The sequence below is a fragment of the Ceratotherium simum genome, chromosome 24 (assembly GCF_057802395.1).
Source record: "Ceratotherium simum simum isolate JZ-2026a chromosome 24, ASM5780239v1, whole genome shotgun sequence".
NCBI classification, from domain to species: domain Eukaryota; kingdom Metazoa; phylum Chordata; class Mammalia; order Perissodactyla; family Rhinocerotidae; genus Ceratotherium; species Ceratotherium simum.
In genome coordinates this window covers 28,788,735-28,812,500 of record NC_141923.1, presented here as the reverse complement: position 1 = coordinate 28,812,500, position 23,766 = coordinate 28,788,735, and the positions used below count along the sequence as shown (strand labels likewise).

At 38.1% G+C, this 23,766-nt stretch overlaps 1 protein-coding gene across 1 annotated transcript in view; it reads left to right on the top strand.

The window, feature by feature from the left end:
- The window catches only part of YLPM1 (YLP motif containing 1), a 66,305-nt gene that overhangs the window by 19,559 nt on the left and 22,980 nt on the right, over positions 1-23,766 (top strand). The window contains exons 5-11 of the mRNA XM_004426359.3: positions 9,679-11,799; positions 14,403-14,523; positions 19,781-20,201; positions 20,316-20,408; positions 20,629-20,824; positions 21,307-21,425; positions 22,318-22,472. Of these exons, the coding sequence (XP_004426416.1) occupies positions 9,679-11,799; positions 14,403-14,523; positions 19,781-20,201; positions 20,316-20,408; positions 20,629-20,824; positions 21,307-21,425; positions 22,318-22,472 (3,226 nt within the window). The remainder of the gene's footprint in view (positions 1-9,678; positions 11,800-14,402; positions 14,524-19,780; positions 20,202-20,315; positions 20,409-20,628; positions 20,825-21,306; positions 21,426-22,317; positions 22,473-23,766) is intronic.

Below are 23,766 nucleotides of genomic sequence, written 5' to 3'. Positions count from 1 at the left end.
CTTTATATGGGACGCCGCCACAGCATGGCTTGACAAGCGGTGCATCGGTGCGCGCCCGGGATCCGAACCGGTGAACCCCGGGCCACCGCAGCAGAGCGCGCGCACTTAACCACTTGCGCCACCGGTCTGGCCCTTTTACCTGTTATTTTTAAATCAACAATCTATTGAATTGATTTTTTTGTTAATGTATGGTATGAGGTAGGGGTCCAGGTTCATTTTCCATGTGGCTGTGCAGTTGACCGCAGCACAATTTATTGAAAAAAAATCATCCTTACTACTTTGCGGGGTCTCCATTATCATAAGTCAAGTGACTATATTTGTGGATGTTTTACGGGACTCTATTCCTTTGCTTTGTCTATCCTTGCATCAGTGTCATACTGTTTTAATTACTGTAGTTTTATAATAACTCTTGATATCTCTTAGTGCAAGTCCTCCAATTCTGTGTTTCTAGATGAGGCTGGCAAACTTTTTATGTGAAGGGCCAGATGGTAAATATTTTTAGGCTTTGCGGGCCATGTTTGGTCACTGTCACATATTTTCCTTTCTTCCTTTTCTTTTCCTTTCTTTTTTTTGTTCACCTTTAAAAATGTAAAAAATCAGTCAACTGGATTTGGCCTATGGGCCATAGTTTGCTGACCCTTGGTCTAGATTATCTTGACTATTCTTGGTCCTGTCTGTTTCCCAAATAATGCTTAGAATCAGCTTGTCAGCTTTCAAAAACCTGCGGAATTTTGAGGAGCATTGCATAGAATCTGTTGACCATTTTGGGGAAGAATTGACATCTTTATAATATCAAGGCTTCTGATCTGTCACATCCATTTTTTGGTTGGTTTTAGGATTGGAATTGTGGGGCTCTTCTGTTCTGTAGGTCTCTTAGTAGGATCAGCAAGGGACTGCGACCACTATAGTTTTTCTTTATGCTTCCGTCTGTCATGGTTGTTCTGTTTATAGCAATTACTTTGGGAATTTTGATTTTAGGATCTTGGTTATACATATTGGAAAATAGGTATTATTTCACATGAAAACTAAAAGGGCAGGGGTTTGATTCCAGAATTTAATATCTTGTAATTCCCATGATCTGCTGATTTGAGTATATTTATGTAAATATTGTGATAATCAGACATTACTTTGTTTAAAGGTGTTTGTATTTCTGCCTATCTCTTAAGTTTTTATACCCAATTTGGAGTATATTTTTTATATCGGATTTTGAAATTTTTATACCTAGTTTTAGGGTTTTTATTTTTTAGAGGTTTATGAAATACTTAGCTGTACAAATGAAAATTTTCTAAATATTTAAACAGCAAATATTTGTTTATTTTTCTTTTCATCTAACCAATGTGCAATGCATGCATTTATATGTGATTATATTTAGTGAGTATATACTATGTTTGTACTTATTTCAAATACATGTTTTTATATGTTAAAAAGATCATAGTATTTCACTGTATTGATGTAAGGATGGCTTATTTTTGTACATATTTTTAATATGAGTATCTCTTAATGTATTTACTCCAAAGACCTAAAAGCTCTTTACTTTTATAAATCAAAAAGGTTTTGATAGTCTGACATTTTGTAATATTCTTGAACATTGAAAATTTGAAAGTACAGTATTGATAAATTTAAGTGCCATTTATATGTAGTATTGAAAGTATATTTCAATTGGTTTAACATTTTCTGACCCCCACAATAAAAATAAAATGATGACTCTTGGCTGTTGATCAGCAATTTAATCTGAAAGCAAAGCACCCTACCCTCTCATGGAAACTGTGTGTTATGCGTGCAGGCATGAGGCCTGCAGTAATGCATTCATTACCTTTTACAACCTTTCCGCCATGTTCTCTTGTCCCTTCCTATTTGCATATCCCTACCTATTAGTACCTCCTGCTTCCTTTATCCTTTCCTCTGGTCTTTACACATGTTCTTCTCTTTGTCTGGAATCCCTTTCTTGTCATTTTTGGCTTTACTAATTCCTATTTTTCCTACCCCAGGGGTGGCACTTCAATAATTACTTATTGAGATCCTTCACTGAGTCAAACATTGGGGATAACTCAGTAAGCAAGAACAACATGTCCCATATTTATCAAATTCTGTTCTAGGGCCAGCCCTGGTGGTGTAGTGGTTAAGTTCGGTGCGCTCCGCTTCTTTGGCCCAGGTTCAGTTCCCAGGTGTGGACCTACACCACTTGTGGCCGTGCCATGGCAGTGACCCACGTACAAAGTAGAGGAAGATTGGTGACAGATGTTAGCTCAGGGCGAATCTTCCTCAGCAAAAAATACCCCAAAACATTCTGTTTTAATTGTTGATTTACTTGTCTCACTCTTCCTATGGACTGTGAACTCCTTGAGGCTAGCTATCAGTTTATTTCCAGCACTAACACAGTACTTGACAATTAATAGGTGTTCCATAAGTGTTGCTTATGCCAAAATGTCTGTTATGGATAAAATTCTCAAGGCTTTCACAATTTAGTTATGAAGACAGTTTATTCATGTTCAGAATTTGATTATAATACTAGATAACATGACAGGGACTCTCACTGACTTGTACATTGTGGAGGATAGTCTTCTCTTGTCACACTTAGATGAACTAATAATTGTTGAATTGAATACAAAGCAAATGATTTTATACAACTTTAATGATCTGAGGTGTTATTCCAGGCACTTTGAATTAATAAATGTAATTTCAAGAAAAGGAACCAAACCATCACAAGCCCTGAAACAGCGTATTTTTTTTTCTCTGTAAATGTGAGGCCTCCATCCTTAGCACTGTGGGATATCCTTTGACAAGTCTCTGGTCGGCTCCTTTTCCCTTTGCCCAACAATAGCTGTGCCAAGCCTTCCCTGCTTTGCGTAGACCATCTACGCTAGTGCTGCTTTCTCTGTCTCAGCAAACGTTTTTATTTCGCTTCATATCTTTAATTTAGCTTCCTGCTTCACAGAGGAAATCTAAGCTTCAGGCCCAGGAAAGCTCACCTCCCGCCCTCACCTTTTCTTTACTGTACCATCCTCATCTTCCTTCTTGTCGTCTCACAAGAAGCCCTTCTCCTGGTTAGGGCTAGTCCTCTCTCTGTGCCCTTGAAAGAAATACATTTTACATTTTTATCAAAGTGATACATACACATAATTAAAAAAAATCAAGAAAAACACCGCCCACTGCCCCAAGCCACTCTAGAAGTGTTTCCTAATGACATCTTTTAATTGTTTAGCTGTTTCTTTTGGTAGTGACCTTCATATCACTAAATGATATACTGCTACTTTCTTGTACGTTTTAGATATATGTTTACTTTCTGTTCTGATATATAAGTTTTAGTTCTTACATTACTCTCTAACCCCATTGCCCATTGTATTTATATCACTATTTTTAGATAAATCAGTAAACAGTGTTGTTCATTGTAGAGGTAAGTAGTGTGTATACTATGATTACATTTTCTTTAGTGTAGTAACTTTTTTGTAGAATTTCTAGTTGTATTTCTTCTTGCAAAATTTAAAATAATCTTCCAACCCCAGTCCCAAAAGCACCATTTCTTTTTCTCTTGAGACGATCTCTCTCCCAAATTCATGCATCCTCTTGCTTTTGCCTGGGCTGGTTGGCTGGTTGGTTGCTCTGAAGATCTGCCATATGGCTGTTACTCTGCATTTCCCTTGACTGTCCTCCTGGATTGGATTCACTGTTTATTGAATCTCATGGCTTCCTATTTGTGGTTTAGTGCCTCCTTTTCCTGGAGTGCATGCTCAAATAACTTACTAAGAAATTGTGGGTTGGAGGTAAATTTTCTTAGTCTTTGCATGTCTGAAAATGTCTTTATTCTAACCTCACACTTGATTAATTATTTGGATATAAGATTTGAAGTTGAACATATTTTTTATTATAATTTATTTAAATTAAAAACAAAACAAAAACAGTTCACTCATTTCTCCCACCCCCTCATCCCCCACCTCTGACAACCACCAGTCTGTTCTCTGTATCTGTGACCTTGTTTTTTATTTATTTATTTTTAGATTCCACATACAAGAGAGATCATATTGTGTTTGTCTTTCTCTGATTTATTTCACTTAGTATAATGCCCTCAAGGTCCAGCCATATTGGCACAAATGGCAAGATTTCATTCTTTTTATAGCTGAATAATATTCCTATGTGTATGTACACACATACATACCATAGTTTCTTTATCCTTTCCTCCATTGATGGACACTTAGGTTATTTCCATATCTTGGCTATTGTAAATAATGCTGCAGTGAACATGGAGGTGCTTGTATCTTTTCGAGTTAGTGTTTTTATTTTCTTTGGATTAATACCCAGAAGTAGAATTGCTGGATCATATGATAGTTCTGTTTTTAATTTTTGAGGAACTTCCATATTGTTTTCCATAGTGGCTGCCCAATTTACATTTCATCAGCAGTGCACAAGGGTTCCCTTTTCTCCACATCTTCACCAATACTTGTTATTTGTTGTCTTTTTGATAATAGCCATTCTAACAGGTATGAGGTGATCTCTCATTGTAGTTTTGATTTGCGTTTCCCTGATGATTAGTGATGTTGAGCAACTTTTCATGTACCTTTTGGCTATCTGTATGTCTTCTTTGGAAAAATATCTATTCAGATTTTCTGCCCATTTTTTAATTGGGATAGTTGGTTTTTTGCTATTGAGTTGTATGAGTTCTTTATGTATTTTAGATAATAGCCCCTTATGAGATATATGGTTTGCAAATATTTTCTCCCATTCGGTAGATTGCCTTTTCATTTGGTTGATGATTTCTTTTGCTATGTAGAAGCTTTTTAGTTTGATATGGTCCCGCTTGTTTATATTTGCTTTTGGTGTCAGATTCAAAAAATCATCGCCAAGACCTATGTCAAGGAGCTTGCCGCCTATGTTTTCTTGTAGGAGTTTTATGGTTTTAGGTCTTACATTCAAGTCTTTAATCCATTTTGAGTTAATTTTTGTGTATGGTGTAAGATAGTGGTCTGGTTTCATTCTTTTGCGTGTAGCTGTCCAATTTTCCCAACACCATTTATTGAAGAGACTGTCCTTTCCATATTGTATATTCTTGGCTCCTTTGTCATAAATTAATTGACCAAGTATATGTGTTAATTGACCACCTATGTTTATTTCTGGGCTCTCTATTCTGTTCCATTATCTATGAGTCTGTTTTTTATGCCAGTACCATACTGTTTAATACTGTTTACATACTGTTTACTGAAGCTGAACATAATTATTCCTTAAGGTTTTAGGGTCATTGTTTTGTTTTCTTCTGTCACCTAGTCTAGCTGTTGTGCTGTTCTAATTCTTTTCCTTCTTAGATGACTTCTCCCTACTGCCAGAAACTTTTTTTCATTTCTTGTATTCTAAAACTTCAGTGTTTTTTGTTTGTTTGTTTAACTTTATTAATTGTACTAGATACTTAGTGAGCTGGGCCCTTTCCATCTGGAGATTAGAGCCTCTCAACTCTGGGAAATTTCTTTGTGCTATTTCTTCATTAATTTTTTCTCTTGTTTTCTGTTTTTTGCTCTCTGGAACTTTTCAGTAGTAGGATTTTGGACCTGCTGGGTTGATTATATTTGTCTCTGTTCGCTCTCATTTTGTTTTACTTTCTGAGATACTTCTCATCCTTTTTTCCATTTTTTAATTTGAGAATTTAAAAAAAAATTTCTGCAGGTTTCTGGTTCTGATCCTTTTTTATATATAGCAAATTGTTCTTGATTTATAGATACGATATCTTGAAGAATCTCTCCAAGGATACTAATTTGAGGTTATTTACTTTTTAAGTTCTCTTCTGTTTTTTGCAGTACCTCTGTTTTTCCCAGATTCATATCCTGTTTATCTTCAGTCTCTTCCTTTCATTTTGGAGACATTCCTCAAATGTGATCCTTGGTTGTCCCTTTATATTTAAGAGTTGGAGACACTAACAAGCTAATTGGAGCTCTGTGTGCATGGGGGTGGGGGCTTATCAACTTTGCTTTAGGTGATAGAGCAAAGAACTGTCTGCTAATGCTAGGGGACCCTCAATTTCGAGAATTTAGAGACATTCAGCCTAGGGAAAGGCTAGTTGATGGTTCTGAATATAGGTTTTAATTTACATATTTTTAGCCCCAAGTCTTATGCTGTTCTTCCTCAGCACCCCTTGTATCTGAGAATCCTGACCCTCTCTGGGTTCCTGTGGCCAAGCCAGCCCTATTTTGATTGTATCTCTTTCTGCTACCAGCACTCTAAACTGCAGCATCTTCCTGCTCCATATGTTCCCACTCATGTTGTTCTTTGTCTTCCAGAATTTAAAAACAAAATTCACATCTGCTGGTGGTCCCCTCTTTCTGTTTGTAGTGGGTTTATGTATTTTTTAATTCCTTTTGATGACTCTGTAAAGTGTCAGCTTGGCTAGTCTGAAGTACATTTCCCAGAGTTCCCTTTCTTACACGTTTCTGATTAGGGTGGGTCACAAGGGAGATTTTTGCATCTAGCATGAAACATTTATCCCTGAACAACCAAAACACTCTAACCCTTTCCCCAGAAAAGGATAAAAAGTCCCTTTTTTTTTTTTTTTAAAGATTTTATTTATTTATTTTTCCCCCAAAGCCCCAGTAGATAGTTGTCTGTCATAGCTGCATATCCTTCTAGTTGCTGTATGTGGGACGCAGCCTCAGCATGGCTGGCAGAGCGGTGCGTCGGTTCACACCCGGGATCCGAACCCGGGCCGCCGGCAGCCGAGCGCACGCACTTAACCGTTAAGCCAGAGGGCCGGCCCATAAAAAGTCCCTTTTTTGACTTTGGGGAAAATCTTCATTCTTCTCCTAGCTGGTTCATGCTCCCTTTTGTACTCTGTAACTTTTGTTCTGAGATATAAAGTTGACTATTATTAATACATTCTTATGTTAGATGATAAGGAAGAAAATCAACAATACTTAACTAATACATATGTATGTGTATTTAAACATATAATATCAAATTAAGGGATACTTATAACTATCAGAGTCCTTATTTCTGCAATTGATCATGTAACCATAGTCGGTATTTATAACTGCCTTCTTCCACTATCCTTTCCATGTTCCCTGTGCTCTCAGCAAGCACCTCACCTGGTCCTGGTTCCTTGCCTGGTGAAGTGACCCAAACCTTCATTCTTGAGTGGTCTGGGCTATTCGCAGTCCTGCCTGAATTGAGTCATTGTAGTTTTCCATTGACTTTAATCACAGGACCTGGAAGTACTAAGAGGTGGTCTAGAGGTTCTCCTGTATTCCAGGCATACTCCTTATCCTCATTGTGGAGTAGTAACCCAATTTCCCCTTGAAAGTCAGGATCACTCACTCCCAAACAGTGCAGTAACTCCCTTCTTTGCCTGTGGGTTCAGAACCCAAAGTGGTCAGGTGGCAGTCTCACTTTGAGTTTAGTAGAGTCGTTGTTGTGTTCCCTGATGGAAGCATTCCTCCCTTTGAAACTAAAAACTTCTAGACCAGCAAAGCCTGACGTCACAGGGATAGGACGTAAATATTTTGCTGAAACCGAATTTATTACTCTTCATTGATTTCCCAAACAAATGAAAGAAAAACTCTTCTTTTTCTCATTAAAGGAGTGAAAGGCATTGCTGTCCACTCAGTCATCTAAACCAGAAACCTTGGAATCACCCTAAATTCTTCCCTTTCCATTATCATTTTAATCCCACCTGTTAGAAAATCCTATCAGTTTCACTTTCCTTCACATCTCTCACTTTTACCTCCTCCTCTGCGTCCTCATATCAGCCACTGCCTGAGAACAGGCTTCACATTCACTTATCCAAATTGTAGAAACAATCTACAGTAAACTTGTCTCACCTATCCATCTGCTACTTTTCTACTACAGCAGTCTTTAACAATCAGACCATATTTAGTGGCTCTAAGTGCTTATAATTCCCAAATCTTCACCCAGCTGAATTTATTTGCACCAGAGGTGCAAAGTCATATGGCTTTAACAAGTTAGAGGTTTATTCTCTCTCAGGACTTATGTGATGGCTCCACAGTATCAGGAATCCAGGTTCCTTCTGATTTGTTACTTCACCTTCCCTTAGCATGTTGCCTTTATCTACATGGTCCAGGATGCTTCACTACCATGTCAGAGCCCGCATGAAAAAGGAAATGGTGAAGACAAGGATGTGCCCTTCCCTTTAAGGATACAACACAGACGCATGTGGAAATCATTTCACTCTCAGCCCATTGGTCAGAACATGGCTACAAGTTCTGGCCACAAGAGAGTTTGGGAAAGAGAGTCTTTTTTTTTTTTTTTTTTGTGAGGAAGATGAGCCCTGAGCTAACATCCATGCCAATCCTCCTCTTTTTGCTGAGGAAGACTGGCCCTGGGCTAACATCTCTGCCTATCTTCCACCACTTTATGTGGGATGCCGCCACAGCATGGCCTGACAAGCCGTGCATTGGTGCACACCCAGGATCCGAACCCAGGCTGCCAGCAGTGGAGCGTGTGCACTTAACCACTACGCCACGGGGCTGGCACCAGGGAAAGAGAGTCTTTGGTCTGGCTGGCCTTGTGTCCAGCTAAAAATGGAGAAGCTCAGTTACTGTAGAAAAAGGGAGAACAGATATTGGAGGAGCACGAGTAGTCTCTGCCACATGAGATATACAAGGTCTTCTGGAGAGTGACCCTTGCCTGCCTCTTTACCTTATCTCCTTAGTGTGCTGCTTTTCCACTCCTTCTTTCTCGGCTCTCCCTAACTCTGTCTGCTCTTTGCTGCAGCCATGCTAAACTATTTGCACTTCAGAATATGCTAATACTTCCTTAGCCTTAGATGCTCCCCTCATCTCCAATACACTCTGTTAGCCTGAGCTCAGAGAATTTGTCTTTCAAGACTTAATTTAAGCATCTTCTGTTGTATAAAGCTTTTATTGGACAACACACCCCACTCTGGTAGAATTGACCATTCTCTCCTCTGTTGCCCTTATTATATGCAGATAGACTTTAGTCATTGCACCTCTTAGCACTTATTTATACTTAGATCTCTTTCTCCTTGATTATAAACCCTTTGAGGGCACAGATGACATTTTATTCTTATAGCTCTTGGCTGTGGTGTAGTACCTGACAGACAGGGGATGTACACTGTATATTTACTAAATGAGTGAGTGGGTCCATAGCAAAAACATCTCTGTCCAGACTTTATTTTTTTGTCCAGACTTTAAAATGTCAGGGCACATTCTTAAGATATCGCTGGCTGCTGTTTTTTTTTTTTTTTTAACTTTTATCAATTAGTCAAGATGATAAAGCTAGCTCCAACAATATTTATAATCATCCTATATTATCTTGTTTCATATTTAGTTTTTAGTTACATTTTAATTCTAAAAGTACTCTCAGAGTTAGCTATGGAATTTGGTATTTTTTTTCCATTTAAAATGAGTGGACTTTTCTGTCTACTAAGGCACAATATTTATAATTTCTCTTTAACAGTTCAGTTGTATCAGTGACTTGCTGAAGATGTGTCGAAGTGAATTAGATATTACTGACATGATTTCTGAAGCTTGTCCTGAGACCTCTGAGCACTGCCACCTTAGCATACTGGTTCTAAAGATATAGATATCTCAGAATTTGTTTAATGACTGAAAGAGTCATTGTTGTAAACAGATATTAAGGCAAGATTGCCTTAAATATTCTTACATGGAGAATTTTTTTTTTCTGCTTTACTGTCTTGAGTAATATCTTTTGTTTTACTTGTAGATTTGATGGTCCTCGAAGATTTGAGGATTTAGGGTCAAGGTGTGAAGGACCGAGACCCAAAGGGCCTCGTTTTGAAGGAAATCGCCCCGATGGGCCAAAACCCAGATATGAAGGTCACCCAGCAGAGGGCACTAAGAGCAAATGGGGAATGATACCCCGGGGGCCAGCATCTCAGTTTTATATTACCCCCAATACGTCCCTAAGTCCTCGGCAGAGTGGACCACAGTGGAAAGGCCCCAAACCAGCTTTTGGACAGCAACATCAGCAGCAACCTAAGTCACAAGCAGAACCTCTTTCAGGAAACAAAGAACCATTAGCAGACACCAATAGTAACCAGCAGAAGAATTTTAAAATGCAATCAGCTACATTTTCCATTGCTGCAGATGTAAAGGATGCCAAGGCGGCTCAGTCAAATGAGAATCTAAGCGACTCTCAACAAGAGCCACCTAAAAGCGAAGTCTCGGAAGGGCGCATAGAGCCTTCTAATTGGGACCAGAATTCTCAAAGTATGGAGACTCAAATGGACAAAGCCCAAGCTGTTACTCAGCCTGTACCCCTTGCAAATAAACCTGTACCTACTCAATCTGCTTTTTCCTCAAAAACAGGGGGGATGGAGGGAGGAGCATCAGTAGCAACATCATCATCATTAACTGCAGATAATGATTTTAAACCTTTGGGTATTGGTCTGCCCCATTCAGAAAACAACCAAGATAAAGGGCTGCCTCGGCCAGATAACAGAGATAATAGGTTAGAAGGCAATCGAGGCAGCAGCTCATCTTACAGAGGTCCTGGGCAAAGCAGAATAGAAGACACGCGGGATAAAGGACTAATAAATAGAGGTCGAGGCCAGGCAGTCAGCCGTGGCCCAGGGTTGGTCAAGCAAGAAGACTTTCGTGATAAGATGATGGGTAGAAGAGAAGACAGTCGAGAGAAGATGAGCAGAGGAGAAGGCAGCCGGGACAGAGGGTTGGTGAGGCCTGGAAGCAGTCGGGAGAAAGTGCCGGGTGGTCTGCAAGGCAGCCAGGACAGGGGTAGAGCTGGCAGCCGAGAAAGGGGACCACCTCGGAGGGCTGGCAGTCAGGAGAGAGGACCCCCTCGAAGGGCTGGGAGTAGAGAGAGAATACCACCACGAAGAGCTGGGAGCAGGGAGAGGGGACCACCTCGAGGGCCTGGCAGTCGGGAAAGGGGACTGGGAAGAACAGATTTTGGTCGTGATAGAGGTCCATTTAGACCAGAACCAGGAGATGGTGGGGAAAAAATGTATCCATATCACCGAGATGAGCCTCCAAGGGCTCCATGGAACCATGGAGAAGAGAGAGGGCATGAAGAGTTCCCATTAGATGGTAGAAATGCTCCAATGGAACGAGAAAGACTTGATGATTGGGATAGAGAGAGATACTGGAGAGAATGTGAACGTGACTATCAAGATGATACACTAGATCCATATAACAGAGAGGACAGGTATTCAGCGCCACCATCTCGATCTCATGATGGAGATAGACGAGGCCCTTGGTGGGATGATTGGGAGAGAGATCAGGATATGGATGAGGACTACAACAGGGAAATGGACAGGGACTTGGACAGGGATGTGGATCGGATTGGAAGACCCATGGATATGTATGATAGAAATTTGGATAATGAGTGGGACAGAGATTATGGGAGACCACTGGATGAACAAGAATCACAGTTTCGTGAACGGGATATTCCATCTCTTCCACCTTTACCACCCCTCCCACCTCTTCCACCTTTGGATAGATATCGGGATGATAGATGGAGAGAAGAAAGAAATCGAGACCATGGGTATGATCGAGATTTCCGTGATAGGGGTGAGTTGAGGATCCGAGAGTATCCAGAAAGAGGAGATACGTGGCGGGAAAAGCGAGATTATATTCCTGACAGAATGGACTGGGAAAGAGAACGGTTGTCAGACAGATGGTACCCATCTGATGTGGATAGACATTCCCCCATGGCAGAACATATGCCCTCCTCACATCATTCTTCTGAAATGATGGGGTCGGATGCAAACTTAGACTCTGATCAAGGCCTTGGAGGGGTAATGGTTCTCAGTCAGAGGCAGCACGAAATCATTTTGAAAGCTGCACAAGAACTGAAAATGCTTCGGTAAGTTTACTACTTAAGATCATTTCTTTTGATCAAGACCATTTTCAGACTGCTCTTTTTAAAGTGATGTGATATATTTAAATGGAACCATTTTACTTCCAGTTCTTATCACATAATTTGAATATATATTTCTGGTCATTGAGTGCTGTTTTAGGGTTAGGGTGGGTGTTTAGGAACTGTGTTAATTATAAACTTATGTCCTGAAATGTGAAAATTTCATAGCCAATCTTGGCTTTTATAGATGTGTTGCTAACATGCCATGCCTGTGCATGTTTCAGGTGTCAAACTTCAACTTTCCAGCGCCCTGGATTTCACAGAGCTTATACGTAACATCCTTTTTATTTTTCCAGGAGTCAGTTTGTTCTCTGGTATTAGGTCTGATAGACTTAACATTCACTAATCGTCGATATAACTTTGGAAAGTGCTGTAAGGATTTACATGTTTCTCTGTCGAATCTGAGAATGGTTTACCTGGAAGCATCCTCAGATTTGTCCTAACCATTGATACTTTCTTTTGGGGGTGGTTTATCTTTCATTAATAATTAGAAGCAGATATCTCTACTTGAGGATGTTGCTTGTTTCTACATAACCAAGTATTTTCTTTGTGAGGTGGAAAATAGAATTTGGATTTCTTGACTTACAATCACCTAACTATGTATAGGTATCTACATAATGCTTCCCATGTAGTAGCAATAATAAAAGCTAACATTTATTGCATGTTTACTCTGTGCCAGGAACTGTACTAAGTGCTTTGTATATATTAATTCATTTCATCCTTAAACCAACAATATCCTGAGATAAGAATGTAGGAGTCGTTGACAAATTGCCAGCTTTTTGAGCGATTTCTTAGGCATTAGCAATGTTTCCAGAAATTAAATTAATGATTAGGTTTTGATATATTCCAGTGTATTGTGTTTCCTTCATTTTTTAATTCTGGTCTATGTTTGTGGATTATACCAGTTGAAATTATGACTGAAGCTTTATGACTAGAAAAGTATAATAAGGAAAAATACCTGTAGGTACAGATGAAAGATCAGGTGCCTCAGGCAGCAAAACAGATTTCCATGGTCTGTGGAAGATCGTGGTCTATAGAAGATACACTCTTAAGAGATTTGACTTTTCCAGATTACTCATGAAGATGTGGAAAGCACGCCATAGAACATTTAGGTACCACACCATTCACTTTTAAGTTATAGACACCTTTAATTTAACACCTACTGTGTGCTGGGCACTGTGCTAATAATTTAGCGTATGTTATCTCAATCCTCCTATCTCAAGTCCTTATATCTCAAAGGTCTGCAAAGAGAAGTAGTATCATCCCCACCTCACAATGACACTAAGGCTCAGAGAGGTTAAGTCCACTTGGCTAATAAGTGGCAAATCCAGAATTTGAACCCAGGCTGTCCAACTCTAAAATCTATTTTGTTTATGGAGAACACCAAGCTCATTGGTGTTGCTAAGCTGCCAAGCTTTCTTTCTTTTTCTTTTTAAAATTTCCTTTTCATCTATTATTGTTTTGCATAGAAATGCTATGCATAAAAGGTACTTCTTCTTCATCCATTTTTTTTAAGCTCTTTCTAGGTAACATACATAATTAAACAAAGTAAATGAAGTGATGGTTAATAGTCATAGGTGACTACAAGTAAGCTGTGTTGTGTTGGTGTAAAGTCATGAGTTACATGAGGCAGGAAATAATCTTTTTATATACTTGACCCTTATTTCGTGTCCGTTTACAAAATGTAGGGAGAAAATTGTAAAAGGTCTGCAGAGGTTGTGGTAGATGTTACACATGTTTAAGGTGAGCATTGTAAGGAAAAGTAAAAGGAATTTGACCAGAGATTTAAAGAAAAACTTGAAGAGTTACATAATTACTCTTTGGGAATATGAAATGTTGTTTTTAAAGGTATAGACTGACAGTTGTTCTCACTGTATACAGCAGGGGCCATAAACTAAAATGCCCACAAGAACCAGACAGGTAACAAAAATGAACAAAAGTGGGCCAGTGTAACTCTGCAGAATGTGGTGAGGATTGTGGCAAACTGCTTCAGTGATGGGCAGCCACTACACCACTCAGCTGATTGTTGGTATGTGGGAATGTAGGCCCAGTGTTACCAAATCTCTTTAAAATTTGAATTTATATGTGAAGTATTTTGCTTTGTAAATAATGGCAACTAATTCAGATTTTAAAAACTGATGTGAGAGCCAAATAAAAAAAACCTTTCTAGGCCATATTTGGCCCGTGGGCCACCATTTTGCAACCTCTGGTCTAAAGAGTATTGAACAACAACAACAAAATAGCAAGAGAGCTTTTGGTTGGATGAAAGAAAAATGTGGCAAGTAGATGAGATGTTAGAATAGGCTAATGAGGCAGGTTGTAGGTCTATCCTTGAAGATTTTCAATACCTTTTAATTATTTGTAGGTCGTAGATGACTGATCAGTTAGCTACATAAAGCAAGAGGGTGTTACCCCGGAGGTGCTCTGTGGGCACTGTAGAGGGTTTTAGAACAAGGTTTTTAGGTCTCTTTTTTGTTCTTTGATATTAATTGTAGTCATTTAGGAATGCAGTAGACATGGCTTATGTACACTGGTGATTTTGTTTACAGAGAACAGAAAGAACAGCTTCAAAAGATGAAAGACTATGGGTCTGAGCCACAGATGCCTGACCATCTACCACCCCAGGATTCAAGATTGCAGAATACATCTTCAAGACCTGGAATGTATCCGGTATGGGAAAATGTGTGCTCAGAAAATGAAATGGTTCCTACTTTGTATGTTTGTGTGTTGTTTGATTTTTTTTGTATTACCATAAGTATAAATTTCCTCTATAAAAAATGTAAATTTTGGAAAATTAAAAAGCTAATGGTAATTGACCTTTGAAAATCTTTATAAGTATGGTCAAAAGTGTGACAGAAATGCTTTTTTCTCCAGGTTTGGATACATATACCAAGCACACCTGCACTATATGGCGTCATGTTCACAAAATTGTAGAATTTTCCTAATAATCCTTTTTGTTCAAATAGTCCTGTTTTCCACCTGGGCAGTCCAAGGGCTGCCGTAAGCCCTGCTCATGTCTCATAGTCTCCTCACCTCTTCAGGCTACTAGCCCTTCAGCTGGGGAAGGGATCAAACATCATGCCCCAGTTCAGGCAGTGAAGAGAGGTGTTTATGTTAAAGACTTGTATGATTAAATTCTCCCTTTGTTTTGCTTTTGTTTTGTTGTTTTACCCTTAAGCCAGTGATGGGCTTTAAAAATGTTATACAAATAACTTTATAACAACACAATGAGAGAGAAAACAACACTATTGAACGATTTCATCAAATTAACTCTTTTCATTTCTCAATGTTCCCTTCCATCCTGGTCTAACACATAACACTCAACGCTCATACGTAGTTGTTGATGTCAACAACCACCATGATGTTGACTCCCCAGATCATATCTCCTGACCTATGTAGGCATCCATCTGCCTACAGGGTTTCTCTCTGTGGGTGTGTCTCCAGTCAAACTCAGCATATTCAAAATGGAGCTCATTATCATTCTCCATTAAGCTTGTTCTTTCTCCTCACCATCGCCTAGTCACCTAAACTCAAAACCTGAAAGTCAGCCTACCTCTTTCCTCTGTTCTACCCTTCCATATCCAGTCATTCTATTAATTGATTTTACTACTTCAGTTCTAGCCTTCATCAGTTCTTGCCTAGATTATTTCAGAAACATCCTAATTCATCTCTCTCCATCTCGTTCCCCTCTGATTCACTCTCCATTCTGCTGCCAGAGTGATTATTTTACTTTTTGAAACAGATTTTGAGGTATAATTTATATACAATAACATACCCATTTTAAGCCTGCAGTTTGAGTTTTGACAAATGTATACCAAAAGATTAAAACATTTCCATTACCACAAAAAGTTTTCTCATGCCCTTTTGTAGTCAGGATGACCCCTGTACTCCACTTTAGGCAGCACTAATGTGACTTCTGGCCAAAATGGACATTTTAAAACATAAATCTCACCATGTTGTGCCCTGGCTTTAAAACTCTTGAGTATTCCCCCATTTCTTTCAGGATAAAATCTAGATTCTTTTGCATAGCCTTTTATGTTCTTCCTGAGCTGGCCTGACCGCTGCTTACCATTACTTGCTACTCCACTCTCTCATACTCCATTTCCCTCCACATAGAGCTTCTTACAATTCTGTCAGTGTGCAGGCTTTTGCTTCTCCATGCCTTTGCACGTGCATATTGTTCTCTACACCTAGAGTTTCTTTTCTGTCTTTTTCTGTCTCCTCCTCCAACTAGTTAATTCTTGTTCATTTTTTAGAACTCAGCTCTCTCTCTTCTCTTCCAGGTGTGTAAGACGATTGCCCTTGCATATACCACTGTAACATCTTGTAAGGGCCTCTGTCATAGTCTTTATCATAGTGTATTTTGATTGTTGTCTTGTCTGTCTGTCTTTCTAAACTGAGCTCTTAAGGATAGGAACTATGTCTTTTGTCTTTGTATCTCTTAGCAAATAGTAGAAGCTCTAGATTATAGATCCACTTTCTCTTTTATTCACTTAACAAATCATAAACATTTGTCCATATTGCTACATGCTTTACTTATTTATTTATTTACTTTTTTGCTGAGGAAGATTTGCCCTGAGCTAACATCTGTTGCCAGTCTTCCTCTTTTGCTTAGGAAGATTCACCCTGAGCTAACATCTATGCCAGTCTGCCTCTATTTTGTATGTAGGTCACTGCCACAGCATGGCCGCCAACAAGTGGTGTAGGTCCACGCCCAGGAACCAAATCTGGGCCGCCAAAGTAGAACATGCTAAACTTAACCACTAGGCCACAGGGCCAGACCTACATGCTTTATTTTTGATGATAAATTATTTTAATAAACTATTGTAATAAATTATTAAGATAATTTCTGTTGGACATTTGTTTCTGATATTTCACTCTTATTAACACAACTTTAATGAATGTTTTTATATCAAGTTCTTATTTTAGATAACTTCTTAAAAGTAGTTTTAAATTCCCAAAGTGGGGTATTTCCATTAAAGAAAAAGGACATTTTTAATGATTCCTGTAATATAGCTGATGGCTCTCTAAAATAGTTGTATAACATCTATACTATAGCCTTGCAAGCATCAGATATTTAATATTTTTTGTAGATTTAATAGTTTCAATAAAATGATTTAATATCCATTTTTGATAATTAGTGAAAATGAGTATTTTCCATATTTGTTCATTATATTTATTGTATAAATTCTATTTTTGTTCTTTACCCATTCATCTGTTTGACTCTTAAGGTTTTCCTTACCAATTTATGTTATCCTTAATATATTGTAGATATTAATCCTTTCTCATGTAAATACTGTAGGGGTTTTCTGTTTCGTTTTTTATGAATGTATCTGTTAACTTTCACTATGTAGTATGAAGAAAACACTTTGTGTTTTATTTGTAGACATAGTCGCAAGAGTTCTTAAGATATTTAAATGTCTGGATAGCTGTGCTCCAGATACAGTAGCTTTGTCCTATATAGACATTTTCGTAATAACGATTCAAGTGCTATAACCTAAAAGTTTACCTTTAGGTGATAGCCATTTGTCTTGAACTGTAGCTTGTAGTGGCTTCTAATTAAATAATGTTGCTTATGTATTAGCCAAATTCGTTTTGTTACTCAAAAAGTTTGTTTTTAAAGCATAGCTTATATGTGAGAAAATATGTAAGTAACGTATGTTGTTGGCTCTTCAAGGTCTAAAATAGCTGTCAATTGGGGCCAGCCGAGTGGCACAAGTGGTTAGGTGAGCCCGTTCTGCTTCAGCGGCCCGGGGTCTGCGGGTTCGGATCCCGGCGTGCACTGAGGTCACCGCTTGTCAAGCTGTGCTGTGGTGGCATCCTATGTAAAGTAGAGGAAGATGGGCATGGATGTTAGCCCAGGGCCAGTCTTCCTCAGCAAAAAAAAAGAGGAGGATTGGCATCGGATGTTAGCTCAGGGCTGATCTTCCTCACACACACACAAAAAATAGCTGTCAATGAAGAACAAGAAAAGCAGGAACAATGAACTAAGAGAAATGGGTAACGAGTGTTTGAATCAGACTTGCAAAGAATAAAATTAAATTTATTTGACAATTGGGTTTCAATATTGAATAGATAGGAGCTATCAACCCAGAGGTTCTACTGTCTCCTTCATATATGTTTCTGTTGACATTTGGTGATTGCTTTGGGAAAACGAATGTAAACATTGCACGCTACAGTGGCACTTCTTGAAGAGGTTACTAAATGTCCCATTTGCTTTCTTTGTTTTGTTGTTTCCCATTGCTGATGTGTGTTGGTAGCAGCCTTGCCACAACTGCTATTGTCAACCAGACAAGTGAGTAGAAGTGAGTAGAGTTTGTTTCTTTCACTGGAAATTCACTTTTTCTGGAGGAGATAGGTCTCCAGGAAGATAGTTCATAGCAGAGGTTCTTAACCAAGTGGTAAGCATCTGAATTACTCATTGAGGTTTTTGTTTTGTTTTGTTTTTGTTTTGAACTAATGCCAGGACCTCACTCACAGAAATTCAGTAGGGTTGCGGTGGGCCTGGGACATTTGTATCTAAGTGGCTGACACCCTAATTTTTCTGGAAGGAGAAGAAAGAGAGGATGGTACATTGGGGGAGGGGATGATAGTGTTGAGGGCAAATTTTTCTTCCTTTTTTTTAACAACCTAATTGAAGTATAATTTACATACCGTATAATTTGCCCTAAAAAGTGTATAATTCAATGATTTTTAGTAAATTTCCTAAATTGTGCAGCCATCGTTATAATCCAGTTTTAGAACGTTTTCATTGTCCCAGTAAGATCCTTTGTGCCAATTAGCAGGTAATCCTTATTCCTACCCCAAGTACTAGATAACAACTAATCTACTTTCTGTCTCTATAGATTTGCCTTTCTGGGCATTACATTTAAATGGAATCAGGGGCTGGCCCGGTGGCGCAAGCAGTTAAGTGCGCGCGCTCCCCTGCAGTGGCCCGGGGTTTGCCGGTTCGGATCCCGGGCGCGCACCAGCGCACTGCTTGTCAAACCATGCTGTGGCGGCGTCCCGTATAAAGTAGAGGAAGATGGGTATGGAGAGGAGGATTGGCAGATGTTAGCTCAGGGCCAGTCTTCCTCACAATAAATGAATGAATGAATGAATGAATGAATGGAATCATATAATATGTGGTCTTTTTGTGTCTGACTTCTTTTACCTAGCATAATATTTTCAAGGTTCATCTGTTGTAGCATGAATCAGTACTTCATTTCTTTTTATTGCCGAGTAATAATCTATTGTATGGCTATACTATGCTTTGTTTATCCATTCACCAATTGATGGACATTTGGGTTATTGAATAATGCTGCTATAAGTATTTGTGTGCAAGTCGTTAAGTGGACGGGTTCTTCTTGGATAGATACCTAGGAACGGAATTGCTGAGTTGTATGGTAAATTTATGTTTAACTTTGAGAAACTGTTAAACAATTTTCCAAAGTGACTGCACCAGTTTACGTTTCCACTAACAGTCTAAGAGGGTTTTTGTTTCCCTACGTTCTTGCCATCATTTGTTATTGTCTGTTTGGTTAATTATAGGCAATCTACTGGGAATGAAATGGTATCTCATTGTGGTTTTTTAATTTGCATTTTCATAATGACGTTGAGCATCTTTTCATGTGCTTATTGACCGTTCAGATATCTTCTTTGGAGAAATATCTATTTAAATATTTTTCTCATTTTTTTTTAATTATTTGTCTTATTATTAAGTTATAAGAATTTTTTATATTCTGAATACAAGTCCTTTATTAGATATGTGATTTGCATGTATTTTCTCCTTAATGGTGTATTTCAAAGCACAAAAAGTTTTGAATTTTTAATGAGTCCAATTTATTGAATTTTGCTTTTATGGATTGAGAACCAGATTTTAATTTCCACTGATGTGTGAAAACATGATGGTATGCTCGTCCACTAAGCCATTTACTCTGTTCTCCAGCCTCCAGGGTCCTATAGACCACCTCCTCCTATGGGTAAACCACCAGGTTCAATTATAAGACCCTCTGCTCCACCAGCAAGATCATCTGTTCCTGTGACCAGGCCGCCTATCCCAATACCGCCACCCCCACCACCTCCCCCTCCACCTCCGCCTCCTCCTCCAGTGATAAAGCCACAAACTTCAGCTGTGGAACAGGAACGCTGGGATGAAGATTCTTTTTATGGCCTCTGGGATACAAATGATGAACAAGGACTGAATTCAGAATTTAAATCAGAAACTGCAACAATTCCATCTGCTCCAGTGTTACCACCCCCACCTATTCATCCTTCCATTCCCCCTCCTGGCCCAATGCCTATGGGTATGCCACCAATGTCCAAACCACCACCAGTGCAGCAGACTGTTGATTATGGCCATGGCCGAGGTGAGTAATGGTGGTGAGCTTGTATTTGGAATTCTAAAGGAATTATTAGCTTTTCAGTTTTGGCTTCCTTAAGCTTCACTCTTACAGTGTTTTATCTCTGATTTTGTTTACCAGATCTGTCCACTAATAAAGTTGAACAGATACCATATGGAGAAAGAATAACTCTGCGCCCAGATCCACCACCTGAAAGGTCAACTTTTGAGACAGGTAGGAGTCCTAAAGAGGTCAGTATTTTTAAACCTTTTAGGGCCTAAGTATCACATGGTTTTCCTTTTGGTGAGATTATCTGGGCTTCCCTTTAATATAGCTAAAAGATTATTAAGTTGAATTTAGGGTAACAATTTATACTAAAGTTAGATTTGTACATTTCTGCTTTTATTTCAGAAAAAGAGATATAGTTCTTATTTTGTACTAATTGTTTTTGTAGAACATTCAGGCCAACGTGATCGTTATGATAGAGACAGAGACCGTGAGCCTTATTTTGATCGTCAAAGTAATGTCATGGCAGATCATCGAGATTTCAAAAGAGATCGGGAGACACATAGAGACCGAGATCGGGATCGTGGTATTATTGACTATGATCGGGATCGATTTGATAGAGAACGCCGACCTCGAGATGATAGGTATGCTATGAAAAATATCTTTGCCAGGTGTGCAAATTACCATATACTTAAGTTCAGCAAAAGTCAGTGTTTCTAAAGGAAATTTAGTAAATGACATATTCGTCTCATGTATGTGTGTGTGTAATTTGAAGAGCAGTTCTGGACCAATTTTCAGGAAACTAGATCTTGAGTTTTGCCAGCTTGAATTCCAGAGAATTAAATGGGAGATGGAGATAGCTAGAAAGGAAAGGAAATAATATTGTTGATAAAGGTGCAGTCATTACTTAACCTGTAGGCAAACAATTTATTTTTGCAATTCATGAGCTCTTTAGACGTGTGTATGCAAAGCAGATCTAACTGGAAAAACAAAATAAAAATATAAATATTGACTATGTGGAGTAACTACCCATAGAGAAAATTGGGCAGATAATGATGTTGCATTATAAGACAGAGACCTCCAAATATTTTTTATTTACCAAAGTACTTTCTGTTATACCTTCTAGGACTCAGTCATATCGAGACAAAAAAGACCATTCCTCATCCAGAAGAGGGGGATTTGATAGGCCATCCTATGACCGAAAGTCTGACCGACCAGCCTACGAAGGACCATCCATGTTTGGAGGTAGAGCGGTGCCTTACTAACTATAAGAATTTTGAGAATGTAAACAATGAGATATGCTTTCTGTTGTAGCTATGGATTTAAACTTTCAGAGTAAAATGCACTCGCAAATTTCTCAGAGATGGCAGCATTATCATCAAAAATAGCAGTGTAATTAAGGAAATAAAACATAAATTGCTTTTTTATATTATTAAAGAAATTTTGGAAAATAGAAACAAAATCACTTATAATCTCACCATCTGCCATACCACAACTATTATAATTTTGTATATGTCCTCTCATTCTCTCTTCACATACATGTTAATGAAGTTGTAATCAAAGTATAAATACAATTTCTTTATTGTGCTTGTTCCACTGATATTGTACCATGTACATTTTTCTATATGTTAACCTAGTATATGATATTCCATTGAGTGTATAAAATATAAGACTCTTACTGTTGGACGTTTAGCTGGCTTTTAGTTATTCTCTGCTATAAATTACACTTAAACCAGAGACTCATACCTATTTATAAGAACAGGCTTTCCTAAGCTGGTGACTCTTGTACTTAAAACTGTAAAGCAGAAGTCATAGATGGACTGTAAGTCATACTTGGGACCATCCAGCAAAGTTTATATTCTTCTACATCCTGTTGCTTAACCTTTTTCCTAAATTTAATACAAACAAGGATGAATTCAGTATTTTTCAAAACATTCTATTTGCCTGAAATCATACCTAAATCTTTTCATTTTCTTGATCTCAATAGATTTACATTACCTTAAACTTTCTCTAATTAAGATTGAAAGTGGCCCGTAAATCCTCATGCAATACTATTACCTTAGGAGGAGTGGGGAGAGTTAAAATTTAAAATAACTACTATATAAATAATAATTTTATTCAACTGCTGGCGTCCTAGGAGAACGAAGAACTTACCCAGAGGAGCGAATGCCTTTGCCAGCTCCTTCTCTAAGCCACCAGCCACCTCCAGCTCCGCGAGTTGAGAAGAAGCCAGAATCTAAGAATGTGGATGATATTTTGAAATCCCCTGGCCGAGAGAGCAGACCTGAGAGAGTGAGTAGTCCTGTGTAGTTGACTAGTTTTCTTGCAGATCGGAAGCTAATAAGAGATCTTGTTAATATCCTGAACAGAATTTCTCTACTTTTCTGTGACACAGTAATAATATCAGATTTAAGGCATCTTACCATCTCCAAATCATCATATAATCTCATAAACTGCCTACCCTGTAGAATCTGAGAAGTTAGAGCTTAATTGCTTCACAAAAAAGATGTTGAAAACTTTAGGAAATACTTCATAAGAGCTCTATTAATTGCATTTTGAAGAGGGGAAAAGTGGATTTGGTTTTATGGTATGTGGAACAAAAAGGGGGAGAATTAGGAGATTTGATTAATTTGGCTTATTTTTCTAGTGACCTCCAAATGTATACATTCTTAAATTTATCTTATATTACAAAATAATTAGGTTGTATTTCAATAAACTGATACTGGAGATTTCCATCAGATACTTTGACTGCATATATGTATATGTCATTGTTTTAAAGTCAATTTCATCTTTTATAAGTTTAGCTACTCCACCTTTTCTGTGGTTGCTGTTTGCATGATGTATCTTTTTCCATCCTTTTTCTTTCAATCTGTTTGGGTCTTTGAATCTAAAGTATGTCTCCTGTAGACAACATATAGTTGGATTGTGTTTTTTTATGCAGTCTGACAATTTCTGCCTTTTAATTGGATTAATACATTCACATTTAATATTATTATTGATATAGTTGGCTTAATTCCATATTTGGATTGTTAAATTATATAGAAATACAATTGATTTTTGCATATTGATCTTATATCCTGCAACATTACTTAACTCATTTATTAGTTTTAATAGATTTTTAGTGGATTCCTTAGGATTTTCTATATACCCGATCATGTCATCTGCAAATAGAGATGGTTTTACTTCTTCCTTTGCAATCTAGATGCCTTTTATTTCTTTTTCTTGCCTAGTTGCCCTGGCTAGAACCTTCAGTACAGTATTGAATAGATGTGGTAAGAAGAGACTTCCTTGTTTTATTCCTGATCATAGAGAGAAAACTTTCAGTCTTTCACCATTACGTGATGTTAGCTGTGGGTTTTCAATAGATGCTCTTTATCAGGTTGAGGAGGTTCCCTTCCATTCCTAGTTTGTTGAATGTTTTTATCATGAAAGGATGTTGGATTTTGTTGAATGCTTTTTCTGTGTCAATTGAGATTTTTGTTTTTTATTGTATTGTGTGTGATTTTATTCTCTTGTATGTGATTTTCTATTGTATGTGATATTCTATTGATATGATGTATTACATTAATTTATTTTCAGATATTAA